Here is a 13,973-nt window from a genome sequence, read left to right on the forward strand (position 1 = left end):
ACATGGTAACACATGCAGCAGACTGTAGCAGCCTGGTAGACACTCTGCCACATACTGCAGGGAACAAAAGCAACAATAAATGATGAGAACAAACGTACATGTGTGTGTGTGTGTGTGTGTGTGTGTGTGTGTGTGTGTTTACAAAACATTACCAACTAAAACTTTTATTGAAATGCTCGTCTGAAACATTCTGCGAGTCAGCTTCTGCCTATCTGTCAAAACGTAAAATGTGCTCCGTTATATTATTGCATACAAAATTTGTAGAACATCTTGGGTGTTGTGAGAGTGTGCCCTATAGGAACAGGTGGTTGGGACTTTACCCCAACTCTATGACCAGAAGGAGAAATGTCACAGCCAGAACACTAATTTCACCAACTGCAGCATGTTGTCCTCACCCATGTTGTCCTGATATTCAGCCAATGCTCCAACTTTCAGAACACAACCCTGTGGTCTCAATATTAAGATAGTACCTTGCACAGGTGTAGCACACTGTTCAGCTAATACTTCTACAGTTTTCCTTGGCTTCAGGATCAGCTTGCTCATTTCTCTGTTCCCATATGCCCATAACCAAGTCAAACACATCATCTTTCCCTACTGTCATAGCAGGAAAATGGTGCTCTGGATATTCAGCTCCATTTTCTCAGCAGCACTTATTTATTAGAGACCCTGAAGAGGGCTAGGGCAACTGGAGCAGATGAGTAACTTCATCCTTTGCTGACATTTCATCTGCTCTTTACATCTTCTGGATCACATGCTACTCAGCAGGTAAGTTGTGAAAGTTATCAGCAGATAAAACCCGGTACCACAATCAGAGCATAAAACTGAAGAGCCACACAAATCTGTCTTCTCCTCCCTGTACATACAATGTTAAAACTGTAGTGCTCATCTAAAATGTTTCACAACTATGATTTGTAAATATCATTTGAAATTCCTTTTTTTTTAATATGCATCAGATTTCCAGTAAAACAATTATGTACTTCAAAGGATGTGAAACTGCAACCATCTGTGAAATATTGGTCTTTGCACACACTCTGAAGTGTCTTTCTTACATGCAGATCTGAAAGAACAGACACTGTTGATAATCCACAGCTGTACAACACGTTTTAAAATTAATTTGCTGGCCGAATTAATTTTGAAATCCAAAGTGTCTCTTGACTTGTGGATGACTATTGCAAAAATCATTCCTTGATTGGGTGAGTAATTGTATGATATGTATCATACCTGGGGTACAGAATACATTTTTTATGATCCTAAGATTGTGACATGATAGCAGTTGACCATCTGCTCTCAAGTTTTCCCATGTGTTTCATGAGGGGTAACATTACATTACCTATTTGGACCGGTAAGATCCTTCTGAGGCTTAAGAAGGGGAATTAATGTGACTAACTCTGATGAGCCAAAAAGTTCTCACTTCTCCATATTAAGACAAAGTTCAAGACGGATTTTGAAAGTACTTCTGTTGACGTGCAACAACATGCAATAATGGATTTTGTTGTGATCTAGTGTCATGTAATATGCTATAGATAATCTTGAAACACACTCCCACAGAGATAAGGGCTCATTGAAAACATCATTGGTGGACTCAAAAGTTCCAACTAGACCTTTCAGCCACTGCTAAATAGCAGTGGAAAGGCAGGTCCCCATTGATAATGATGATTGTGAAAATACGAGTGAAATGCCCTGTCTTGGATTCAGAAATCACTTCCTTGCTGGTCGACACACACTCATTCTTCATTACAGCACTTTGGATTTTGGAATTAATTCCCAGTCAGCGAATTAATTTTGAAGCATTTCCTATAGCTGTGGAATGTCAACAGTCTCTCTCCTTCCAGGCATGTACGTAAGACACTTTGAAATTTGTACAAAGATGCATCTTTCACAGATGGGTGCACTTTTGTGTCCTTGGAAGAACATAATTGTTTTACCACAAATCTGATAAGATTTTACCAAAGCTGAAAAAAATCCTCATTGTGCATCGAGTTAGTGGAATGGTCAGCTTTTGACCTTGATTTCCCGGGAGTGCAGATCACAACAGTAACCCATACGCCAGCGGTACTACCTTGTAATAAACAGAAATTTTTTTACAAAATATATTATCATACCACCAACTGTACGCACTCTGGAATACCTTGACAAATGCTTTGACCAGAATGTTGTTAATAATGAATGTCATATTGCACTGATGCGATTCACCATCATTAAAATGCTCCTACTTTAGGGCAAGTTTTAGTTTCAGGGAAGAGCTCGAAGTCTACTGTGGCTAAATAACCTTAATTTGGAGGTTTTAGGACTTTTGTATCACTTAGTGTTAATATGGGAAACTTTGGTCAACATAGTTACAAATTCAAATTATGGTATCACTTGTATCTCATAAAAATTCGATCTAGCGACTTATTAAACAAAATGTGTAGCGGAATACTCATGACCCCAGACACTGTGATTTCTAGATCAGTTTATACATAAGGAACACGAATAGGTATCATTCTGTTGGGGACTTCGGACTTTAGAATCATGGTAATGAGTTGGAAGTCGCAGGAGCCAACCACGCTAGTGAGGAATCTGCTGTGACTGGATACACCATCCTCTTGTCTTTGTTCAGGTCGTATGTATGACCAGTTTAGCATTCTTTCAAAAAAATTCTGCTTCTTAATAGATTCTGTAAAGCCAATTATTACAGCTACATGCAGTGAAGACATATCTGCCACACTAGTTCGTTAGTGTACTGGTACAAGGAATATGTCAAATGTGGTACACTCAACTCCTTGAAACTACTCATTAAACCACTTTCATTAGTTGTCTTGTAACACAAGGCAAATAGATATGGAGCATAATCAGTGTTACAGGGTGAATTCCCAAAATATGTGAGGTTTAATCCAGCAATGGTGTCAACCAATGGTGACAGCAAATACGAGTAGCAACAGACAGTGTGTAACCACTGAACGAAGCTGTAGTAACTCATTAGACTACCTCTTTTGGGTAAAATATGTGTTTTCAGTAGACGTGGAAGCAGAAAAATGTTGTATGGTAGTTAGTGGCATGTCCAATATATGCTGCAGGTCTGTCTCTCAATCCCATACAGGATGCAGGAACTGCAGGTGGTTTTCTACAAGGTCTTGTATAGGCTGTGTTGGTGAGAGGTTGAGAAATTTAGTAGCCCATACTTATGTGGAAATGTTTCACAATCATTCCAGTCATATCCTTGCTTCCTGCAGTTGCACACTGTCCTGTTGCAAAATGTTGTCTGGAAACAGTTTGACGAGAGGCTAGATGTGTGGTTCAGGATATCTCACACAGGGCACTGCACTTTCATGATCCCATTATTACTGTAACTGGCAACAATGTTGCACACACAAAAGGTTACCCAGCTCAGCACAACAGTGTTTGGGGAACACTTCTTCCCACAGCAAATGTTGGAGTCAGGCACCACTAAATGTCCACAGGAAATATGATCATCATCAATGGCCAAAAAATACTTTGATTCGTCACTGACGATCATTCCAATCGTACAGTCCAATGAACCACTTAATGAGAAAACTGTAAAAGATGGTTCAGCATCAATGCAAGTAACTAATATCCTTTCGGTAAGTCTCTGGTAATGATCCAGGTAAACAAATGAGATGTGCAGACTTAGTGCTACACACGCCCAGTTAGAAGACAGTGCAGCACTTGAAACTGCATGAACCATTTGGCACATCTGACAACATGCGCTACATGATGTCTGATAGGAGTAATCAGGTCACGGATACTGCCTGTGCGTGCCCTCAAATATCTACTGGACTAAGCACCATGAAACAGTTTTATCTAAAGGGCCTTCATTGGAGGCAACCTGATGTGATCAGCACGTCTTGCAATGTAAAATAATTGACTCCTCAATCTCTGTCATCCAGAAAATATTTATTCATCAGTCATTACTTGTTGCATGATCCAAATGCTTATTACATATGGGAAACGAGACACCATTACACACCAGTTGCCATTATGAGCCCTCTTCACAGCCATGTGATGTGGCACGGTAACAGCCTATCACAGCAAGACTGTGCAAACTCCCTATTAACTACCTAGATATGAACCTACCTCCCATGATGAAACTGTCTGCAAAGTTTAAATGGGAAAATCTAAACCTATTCCTTGATGTGTAATTTATTTTTTCAAAAAATGCAAATCCTCTGCAATTTTGAATGATGACATTATACTTGTGTATTACAACAGTAACCTAATACTATCAGAAAATATTCTCTTGCAGGGAAATATTTAGGATGACTAGTTACATTAAGAAGTGCGAGCTAGTTTACGATAAAAAATTGCTCACAGAGCAGATTTCCAAAAAAGATCTGTTACATTAGCAGGAAACTTAGAAAAAAACTTATGTAATACAATAATGATGTTTCATGTTTGTAAGATGAATCAATGTTTCTAGTGTTTGTGCTCTTTAATGGACTGAATGAGAAAGAAAAAGTATACACACACGTTTTAGCGATGCAATCATATAACTTTCTTCAATTTAGAAAAATAACATCATCCCCTGAAAAACTGAGTCACTTTAAAGAACTCTTCACTCTGTCAAAATGAGTACAAAACTTGTGCAGACCTTAAAAATTTAAGAAACCTATTGTCTTCTACCCCTTGACTTAATAAGCACTTCTAGTTTAATGAAACTATCATGCTCACAACTGGTCATGCAATTCTGTAAGCTAAAACGTGCTTTAACATGGAATAATTTCATGACTACCAAGAGTAACTGCAAAGAAAGACTTTATCTATGAGATCTGATACAAACAAGGAACCAAAAAACTGCAAAACACAGCAATACGATGTAAATAACTCAATGATTTCAGGACTATTTTATCAACTATATCTTTAAAACACTGAATGGTCAATAACCCCACCACTGTTGATTCCAAACAAGGTATTCCATGATCAAACAAATTACTTACAATTATTTCTTTTCCCATAAACTCATTTGATAAACCAAAATGTATGAAATTTACTTCACAACCTACATCCTGTCAGCTAAATACCTAGAAGGAACTGATGTGGCATAACACAAGTCTTAAACTGAAAGCTATCTTAATCAAACTTAACATCATCAGCTCAGTCTTGTATTGATTTCAAAATTATATTATCTAATGACTAAAATTAAGTATCATTGGTTCCTTACCCTCCTAGCTGTTGAGAGACAGACTGGGAGCGTTTGATGTGAGAGTCTGGGTCAGCAGCTGAATCTCTTCTTGCCTTTAAAAAAAATACATCAAGTATGAAAATAAAGGGTTTGGACATCAATTAACCCTAAACTCATAATTACAAAGAACCAAATAAAATTAAAATGCACATTCAAAAAAGTTAATTTTGTGACAATGAAGCACTCACTGTAACTGTAGCAACTGGTGAAAGCGACAAGTTTTCCACCGTTGCACGGAGCTCATCAACACTGGCACTCATTGGAGCAGACCCGTTGCTTAATGGTTTGATTTCCACATGAATTTTGTGTTCTCTTTCATCGTCTAAAAACAATGATTACAGTATTTCTCAATAAGGTATACACAGTATTAATTTTTTAAAGAAACTTGATAAATTAAAATTACAGAGGCAGAAGGGTAGTTAAATGAGACTGGCTGGGGGTACAAAGAAGAGGTTGCATGAAACACAACACATGATAATAGCTTAGAAAATGCAAACAATATATTGCTAGACAACCTCATCATAACATTAAGCACACAGGTTACTTTATGTATTTTAGAGTGCATGTTTCTATCTTCTGATCCATGAATCACTGGCTCATAAAATAAAAGTATACAAATGAGATGAAGATAGAACATCTCCAACATTGGACAAAATGAACTAGTCTAAAAATCATTCACTAAACCTCAAGACTTTGTGGTGATACTTTCATTATGGAAAGCTACAGAATACATTCAGTTAAGTTGATATATGTTACACAAGCTCTAACAATAAAATCCATACATTCGTGACACACTACCAAATTCAGTGGGAAGACACGCATAACCAATAGTAGAATGCCCACTCACAAGTAGTGTTCAGGATTCTGTATTATCTCTTAACAAAATGAATGGTAATGAAAAATCAAAAAACAAGCTGCTGCAAAATGTTGTCTGCAATGCAGCATCGCAGACCTTGTTTCATCAGTGAGTCATTTGGTTCTCCTTCACAGCATATGTGCTTCAGAAACTTGGTCCTCATCATATTACCTTTGTTAAGTTTGCTATGTTCTCGCCAGTCTTTCCTCTCTTCCTTCATCATTTCATGTCTCACTTTGTCACATAATCCTTATCTGTCATTTCCCTATTTTAGGTTTACTGTTTGTTATCAAGTTCCACCTCTTTCACTATTCATTGTTTACCCAATTATGTACTACTTTGTCAGGTATTATTCTGGATTTTACACCACCTTATCCTTATTAGCTATTTATCTTTCAATAACAGTATTTCTGATTTACACAGAATGAGTTCCCTTCTTAAATACTTACAATAATTTCAGAGCTATCAAAATTATTCATTTTCTGTAGCTGATATGCATCTACTCAAATACTGGTAACATCTCCCATTTTTCGCCAAGAAATTTTGGTAATAAGTTTCACAAATACCTATCTTAACTATAAGTTAAGATTATCACATTAGAAATTTGTACATTGTAATAACCTCATTTTGTTAAATTTCAATATTTCATAGTTGGCCTCTTGCTTAAAGCAATGTGTTGTTTCATAAACTCTTACTTGTTACCTCTGAGTTGAAAATGATTTTAGCACAAGTGTAAACTACTACAAAAATCCTTACATAACTATTTGTTTAAATAACAGTACCCTCCCTTTCGGGTTTGCCATGGTTCACTACAAATGGTATTACCTCATTAGCTATATGGTTAACTGTCACACTACATACTAAGTGGTTTAGGATTTGGTTCACAGACAGTCGTGGGCTTTTTTGCTACCAATTACTTCTTTCACGTTGGGGCTTCATCTGGGTCAGCACAGGTGATGAACACGTACTATCAACAAGACCGCTGTGCTTGCTGTTTTAACAGCAAAAGCAAAATCTTGATCATAAATGTCCGGAATACATGAGAATAGGCACAGCAGATGTAGAAAAGTCAAATGAAGTGAAGTGACCCACAGCAGTTCTGCTCAGAAAGTGAAAAACTGAAACCATGAATGATACTTGGCTTGCTTAATTTTGGATGAAACTCTGGCAATGAATCGGGTAGTTCTGCAGGGAAGAACTAACTTGATGACTTCAACAAAAACAATAGCTTGTGAACCATGGGTTGCACCTGACTAAAGGTCCATGGGTTACGGCAAAGAACAACTGTGACATGAAAGTGTGAGTAACAACTATGTACACCCACTGCAAGGACAGAGAGTTCAACAGCAAACTCATGGACTGCACGAAGTTTAAGTTCAGTGTAAAGTCTCTCAATGATGACACTGATAGAGCTACAAGCACACCACTTCCACAACTACAAGACCCTCACTGACAAATATGTGTCAGTGCCTGTGAAGACACAGCAGAAGTGGATGGAGATGTGAACAACAAGAGCACTATTCCAAGGGTTGCTGTTGTGTGATGTACAATGAAGAAACAGTACAGAAAGGTTTGTTACATACTGGGTTTGGCGGTGTGATGATAACCAGACTTGTGAGAAGAGACCACTACTACTAACCCTGGCCACAGATATGGCAGAGAACAATGGGTGGAGAAAGGACACCGACAATGTCTATGGTATAAGTTCTTGGGCTTCCATGTCATGGTGGAATAGTTTCCAGGCATACTGTAACAGTCCCACTTTGACAAAGATGAAGAATGACAATCCAGCATGTGCTTACTGTGGTGGGCAAGTTGGCACAGCTGCAATGCCTTCTTAGGTAGAGTAAGGATGATGGAAGATGTGAACAAGGAACGGCCTTTCCTCCATGCTGCATTATAGGAAAACCCAACCAGGACAACAGTGTGAGTGAAGTTACTGAGCTTGTGGCTGAGGCAGTGTCAGAGAACACACAACAAATATCTGTTGCACTCATGGAGACAGTGATGATCATATGTAAGTTGGCAAAACCAGCAGTCCTAGCCAGAGTTTTTGAAGGTTTCCCCCGTCTGTATGATGAATACGAGAGCTGTTGCTCAGGTCAAATTCTCTTGAAGTAAATTCTCAATTAGGAGCATAATACACACACTCCCCCCGCCCCCCTTTTCCTTTGCTATCAGCGCCATCAACAAAATGGCAAGAGGTAAAAAAAGGAAAAACTTAACCCTACCGTTTATATGATAAAGGTCATTTCTTACATGTCTTGTAATAGACCAACCTTCTCCTACTGAGGGAGAACGAAATGTGAAAGAAAAAGAAAACCTCTTATTATTTTATATAAATGTAAATATCATATTGCACCTAGGTATGAATTCAATGTTAAGTTTAGAGCTGTTGTCAGTGACTGCAATAGTTCACAGATGAAATGCCAGGGCATACCACTTTCAATAGAACTGTATTGTTCAATCGTAACTTGAACACCACAGAACAGCAGCTGACTAGCTTCCATACAACTCTGACTGCGAATCTATTAAAATCCAGATTCACATGCATATGATAGGGTTTCTCAAGTTAAGCAATTGTTGACAAATCACAGTTTTTTGTGTGTTATGATTTAACATTTTAAAAAGGTTTTTCATGTGCATAATAATAGATTCAGTGCTGATTAATCAGATTCAGAAATATTAACATATCTCTACAAATGGTGTTGTCCTTCTACAAGGTCTTATTTTTCAGTATTAAAAAGATATGTTTTTAATTCTTAGAAAGAAAACAGAAAAGATTTTTCAATCTGTTATAAAACAAAACACAAATACAGGCATTGCATACTTACACGAACTTTGTAAAACCCTTTTGTAAAATGTCTTATTCTATATGGGAGCTCAAAAACTGATTTGGCAAAAGCATTCTGCTCAATGTTGTTGTTGTTGTTGTTGTTGTTGTTGGTGGTGGTGGTGGTGGTGGTGGTGGTGGTGGCAGTTGCTTTTGTTCTTAGGGCACTGAACAATGTGGTTGTTACAAATGTCAGATGGATGTAGTTGAAATGTATAAAACTTATGGTTGGTTGGTTGGTTTGGGGGATTAAAGGGACCAGACTGCTACGGTCATCGGTCCCTTGTTCCAAAATTTCAAACACCCACACAGAATAAAAAGGAACAATGGAAAAGACGACAGACGACACAGGACAAGAAAGACTTAGACAGATACCAGACAAAAAGAATTAAAATCTCACAGAGTGTGACAGTGGTTGGTCGACCATAGAGACAAAAAAGGAAAAGCAAACCACCGAGAAACACACTAAAAAATCAGACTAAAATCGTAGGCCAGAGGCCAGAATCAACACAAAAAGACAAACACTTACATTAAGCGATAAAAGCCCCCTGCCCGAATAAAACACAAAACTAAGCCCACCATAGCAGTGTCATCAGTTAAAAGAGCAAGGAGCGTATCAGGCAGCGCAAACATCTGCCTGAGCACACTGAAAAGTGAACAGGCCAACAAAATGTGGACCACCGTCAAAGCCGACACGCATCAACATAGAGGCGGGTCCTCATGCCGCTGTAAATGGCTGTGTGTCAAGCGGGTGTGGCCAATGCGGAGCCGGCAAAGGACTACTGGGTCCCTGCGAGTGGCTCGCAGGGATGACCACCACACATCCATTGTCTCCTTGATAGGACAGAGTTTGCTTAGTGTGGTCTGGTTGTGCCATGCAGTGTCCCAAAGTTCAAAAACTTTGCGGCGTAAGACTGCCTGCAAATCAGTCTCTGAGAGGCCTACCTCCAGTGTTGGTTCACTCATGGCCTGTTTGGCCAGGCGGTCGACATGTTCATTGCTGGGTATCCCAACATGGCCGGGGGTCCACACAAAGACTACAGAGCGGCCCCAACGGGCAAGAGTATTGAGGGACTCCTGGACAGCCATCACCAGACGAGAGCGAGGGAAACACTGGTCGATAGCTCGTAAACTGCTCAGGGAGTCTCTACAGATAACGAAGGACTCACCTGGGCAGGAGCAGATATATTCTAGGGCACGAAAGATGGCAACCAGCTCAGCAGTGAAAACGCTGCAGCCAGCCGGCAATGAATGATGTTTGTAGTGGTCCCCTAGAGTCAGAGCATAACCGACACCACCAGCAACCATTGAACCATCAGTGTATACAACGCCAGAGCCCTGATACATGGCAAGGATGGAAAAAAAAAAGCGGCTGCGGAAGGCCTCCAGAGGGACTGAGTCCTTTGGGCCCTGTGCCAATTCGAGCCGAAGGCAAGGTCAAGGCACACACCACGGGGGTGTACGCAGAGGGGCCTGGAAAGGAGGTGGAAGAGGGAAAACCCCAAGCCCGGAGAGAAGCTCTCTGATGCGGACTGCGATCATACAATCCGACCGGGGCCGACGTTCTGGGAGATGGACGACCGACTGTGGGAACAGAAGACGATAGTTAGGACGCCCGGGCAAGCTACGAACATGCGTAGCATAAGCGGCCAGTAAACGTTGGCACCGGAACTGTAGTGGAGGGACACCTGCCTCCACAAGTATGCTGTCCACAGGGCTGGTCCGGAAAGCACCAGTGGCAAGTCGGATCCCGCTATGAAGGATTGGGTCCAGCACCCGCAACGCAGATGGGGATGCTGAACCATAAGCCAGGCTCCCATAATCCAGACGGGACTGGATTAACGCCTGGTACAGCTGTAAGAGGGTAGATCGGTCGGCGCCCCAGCTGGTGTGACTCGAGCATCGCAGAGCATTAAGATGCCGCCAACACATCTGTTTAAGCTGCCGAATATGTGGGAGCCAAGTCAACCGGGCATCAAAAACCACACCCAAAAAACGATGTGTCTCCACCACAGCAAGAAGTTCACTGACAAGATACAGCCACGGCTCAGGGTGAACTGTTCGTCTCCAGCAGAAATGCATAACACAGGTCTTGGCAGCCGAAAACTGGAAGCCATGCGCTACAGCCCAAGACTGCGCCTTGCAGATAGCACCCTGCAGCTGACGTTCAGCAGCTGCAATGCCAGTGGAGCTATAGTAAAGGCAGAAGAAGTCAGCATATAAGGAAGCTGAGACAGATGTTCCCAAAGCCGCAGCAAGTCCGTTAATTGCAATTAAAAACAGGCAGACACTTAAAACAGACCCCTGCGGTACCCCGTTCTCCTGAACTTGGGAGGAACTATGGGAGGCCGCGACTTGCACATGGAAGGTACGATGTGACAGAAAATTTCTGTATGAAAATCGGCAGCGGACCCCGAAGACCCCAATCATGAAGTGTAGAGAGGATGTGATGGTGCCATGTCGTATTGTATGCCTTCCACATGTCAAAAAAAGACAGCGATGAGGTGCTGACAGCGGGCAAAGGCCATACGGATGGCTGACTCCAGGCTTACTGGATTGTCGGCGGCAGAGCGGCCTTTACGGAACCCACCTTGAGATGGAGCCAGGAGGCCCCAAGACTCGAGTACCCAACTCAATCGCCGGCTCACCATCTGTTCGAGCAACTTAAGAACATTGGTGAGGCTAATAGGGCGGTAGCTGTCAACCTCCAAAGGGTTCTTGCCAGGTTTCAAAACGGGGATAACAATGCTTTCCCGCCATTGCGACAGAAACTCACCCTCGACCCAGAGACAGTTGTAAAGGTCGAGGAGGCGTCGCTGGCAGTCCACTGAAAGGTGTTTCAGCATCTGACAGTGGATGCGATCTGGCCCAGAAGCTGTATCAGGGCAAGCAGCTAGGGCACTGTGAAATTACCACTCACTCACTGAATGGAACATTGTAGGATTCAGGATGGTGGGTGCAAAATGAAAGGCTCCGACATTCCATCCGCTCTTTAATGGAGCGGAAGGCCAGTGGGTAATTCGCAGAAGCGGAACTCAGAGCAAAATGCTCTGCCAAGCGGTTTGCAATTACGTCGGAGACACGGTCCGATAGCCATAGAGGCGTTTAATCTTGGCCCAGACCTGCGACGGAGAGACATGGAGGCCAATGGTAGAGACATATCATTCCCAGCACTCCTGCCTGTGTTGGCGAATGACGTGGCGGGCCCCCACATGGAGCGGTTTAAAGGCGATAAGGTTTTCGAAAGATGGATGCCGCTTGTGACGCTAGAGCGCCCGCCGGCGATCTTTAATCGCCTCAGCGATCTCAGGCGATCACCAAGGCACAGTCCTCCGCCGAGGGGACCCACAAGAATGGGGAATGGCAGATTCTGCGGCAGTAACGACGCCAGTGGTGACTGAGTGAACCACCGTATCAATGGCTTCATTAGAAAGAGGCGCAATAGCGGCCATGGAGGAGAACGAGTCCTAGTCAGCCTTATTCATAGCCCATCTGCAAGGGCGCCCGAAGAGTGACGCTGTGGCAGTGACAGAAAGATCGGAAAGTGGTCACTACCACACAGGTCATCACACACACTGGACAGACGGTAAGAGGCTAGGGCTGCAGATCAAAAGGTCGATGGCTGAGTACGTGCCATGCGCCACACTCAAATGTGTGAAGGCACCATCATTTAAAATGGAAAGGTAGAGCTGTGTCAATACATGCTCAACGGAGGTGCCTCGACCTGTTGCCATTGACCCACCCCACAGAAGGTTATGGGCGTTGAAGTCGCCCAGTAACAGAAAAGGTGGCGGCAATTGGGCTATCAGCGCAGCCAGGACATGCTATGGGACATCACCATGCGGTGGAAGATAAAGACTGCAGATAGTAACAGCCTGTGGTGTCCACACCCGAACAGCGACAGCCTCTAAAGGTGTTTGTAGAGGAACAGACTTGCTGTGAAGGGAGTGAAGGACATAGATGCAGACACCACCAGAGACCCTTTCATAAGCTGCCCGGTTCCTATAATAACCCCGATAGCCATGGAGGGCTGGGGTTCGCATTGCGGGAAACCAAGTTTCTTGAAGAGCAAAGAGTGGATGCTGAGAAGGTGTCTGAGCTCAGCAAGATGGTGGAAGAAACCGCTGTAGTTCCACTGGAGGATGATATTGTCCATAGCCGAGAAAGGCGTGAAGGGACTGGGGAGGCAGATTACGCTGCTGGGTCACCTGCTGCCTCCGATTGAGCACATGTGCAAGTGCTATCCATCGTGTCCGAGGGACCGGCGAGATCGAGGTCCTCAGCGGATGCCAGAATCTCCACCTCGTCCTCAGATGCAGATCTCGAAGGTTGCAGTGAGGTGGGTGCCACTGCAAGTTCCTTTGGCTTAGAGCTCTTCTTCTTTGATTTCTCACGCTGCCCCTTGGGTTTAATTCGCTGGGAGGGCTCCCGATTCAGTCTCAGGGACGGAGGAGGATTGTGAAGCCCTAAGACCAGCTGGTTGTGGGCACTTATGCCACTGTCGGTCATCAGCCTTCCCGCTTGTTGAAACCTGGGAAGGGAGGGACCCAAGGGACCCATTGCGAGTGTGAGAAGCCGAAGAAGTCTGACACTTCTCCGGCTTAGAAGCGGGGACGGAGGTCCCCAATGTGTAGGGGGGTGTTGCTCCCGAGGTAGGTGGCACAGGAGCAATAGGGGGGATAGTGCCCCCCCCCCCCCCCCAGGGCAAGGGGGCATGTGGAGTCAAACGGCTCTGTGATTTGGCTGGAATATGCTGAACTGATGGGGCTAACACGGTTGTCATTGCAGCAGCATAGGAGGAAGTCATGCACACAGGATGTAGTCGTTCATATTTCCGCTTGGCCTCAGGATAGGTCGGTCGGTCCAGGGTCTTATATTCCAGATTTTGCGCTCTTCCTCTAAGATCCTGCAGTCTGGCGAGCAAGGTGAATGATACTCTCCGCAGTTGACACAGATAGGAGGCGGGGCAGATGGAGTATCGGGATGTGATGGGCATCCGCAATCTCAACATGTGAGGCTAGAAGTGAAGCAGGAAGACATGTGGCCGAACTTTCAGCATCGGGGGAGGGATATAGGTCTTGACGTCACATCGGTAGACCATCACC

General features: G+C 43.2%; 1 protein-coding gene across 1 annotated transcript in view; it reads right to left on the reverse strand.

Annotated features, from left to right (window-relative positions):
* Positions 1-13,973, reverse strand: part of LOC126185202 (F-BAR domain only protein 2) — a 318,103-nt gene that overhangs the window by 150,392 nt on the left and 153,738 nt on the right. The window contains exons 11-12 of the mRNA XM_049928080.1: positions 5,368-5,501; positions 5,159-5,232 (exon numbers count right to left, since the gene is read on the reverse strand). Coding sequence (XP_049784037.1) covers positions 5,159-5,232; positions 5,368-5,501 — 208 coding nt within the window. The remainder of the gene's footprint in view (positions 1-5,158; positions 5,233-5,367; positions 5,502-13,973) is intronic.

Source organism: Schistocerca cancellata, chromosome 4 (assembly GCF_023864275.1).
Source record: "Schistocerca cancellata isolate TAMUIC-IGC-003103 chromosome 4, iqSchCanc2.1, whole genome shotgun sequence".
Lineage (NCBI taxonomy): Eukaryota > Metazoa > Arthropoda > Insecta > Orthoptera > Acrididae > Schistocerca > Schistocerca cancellata.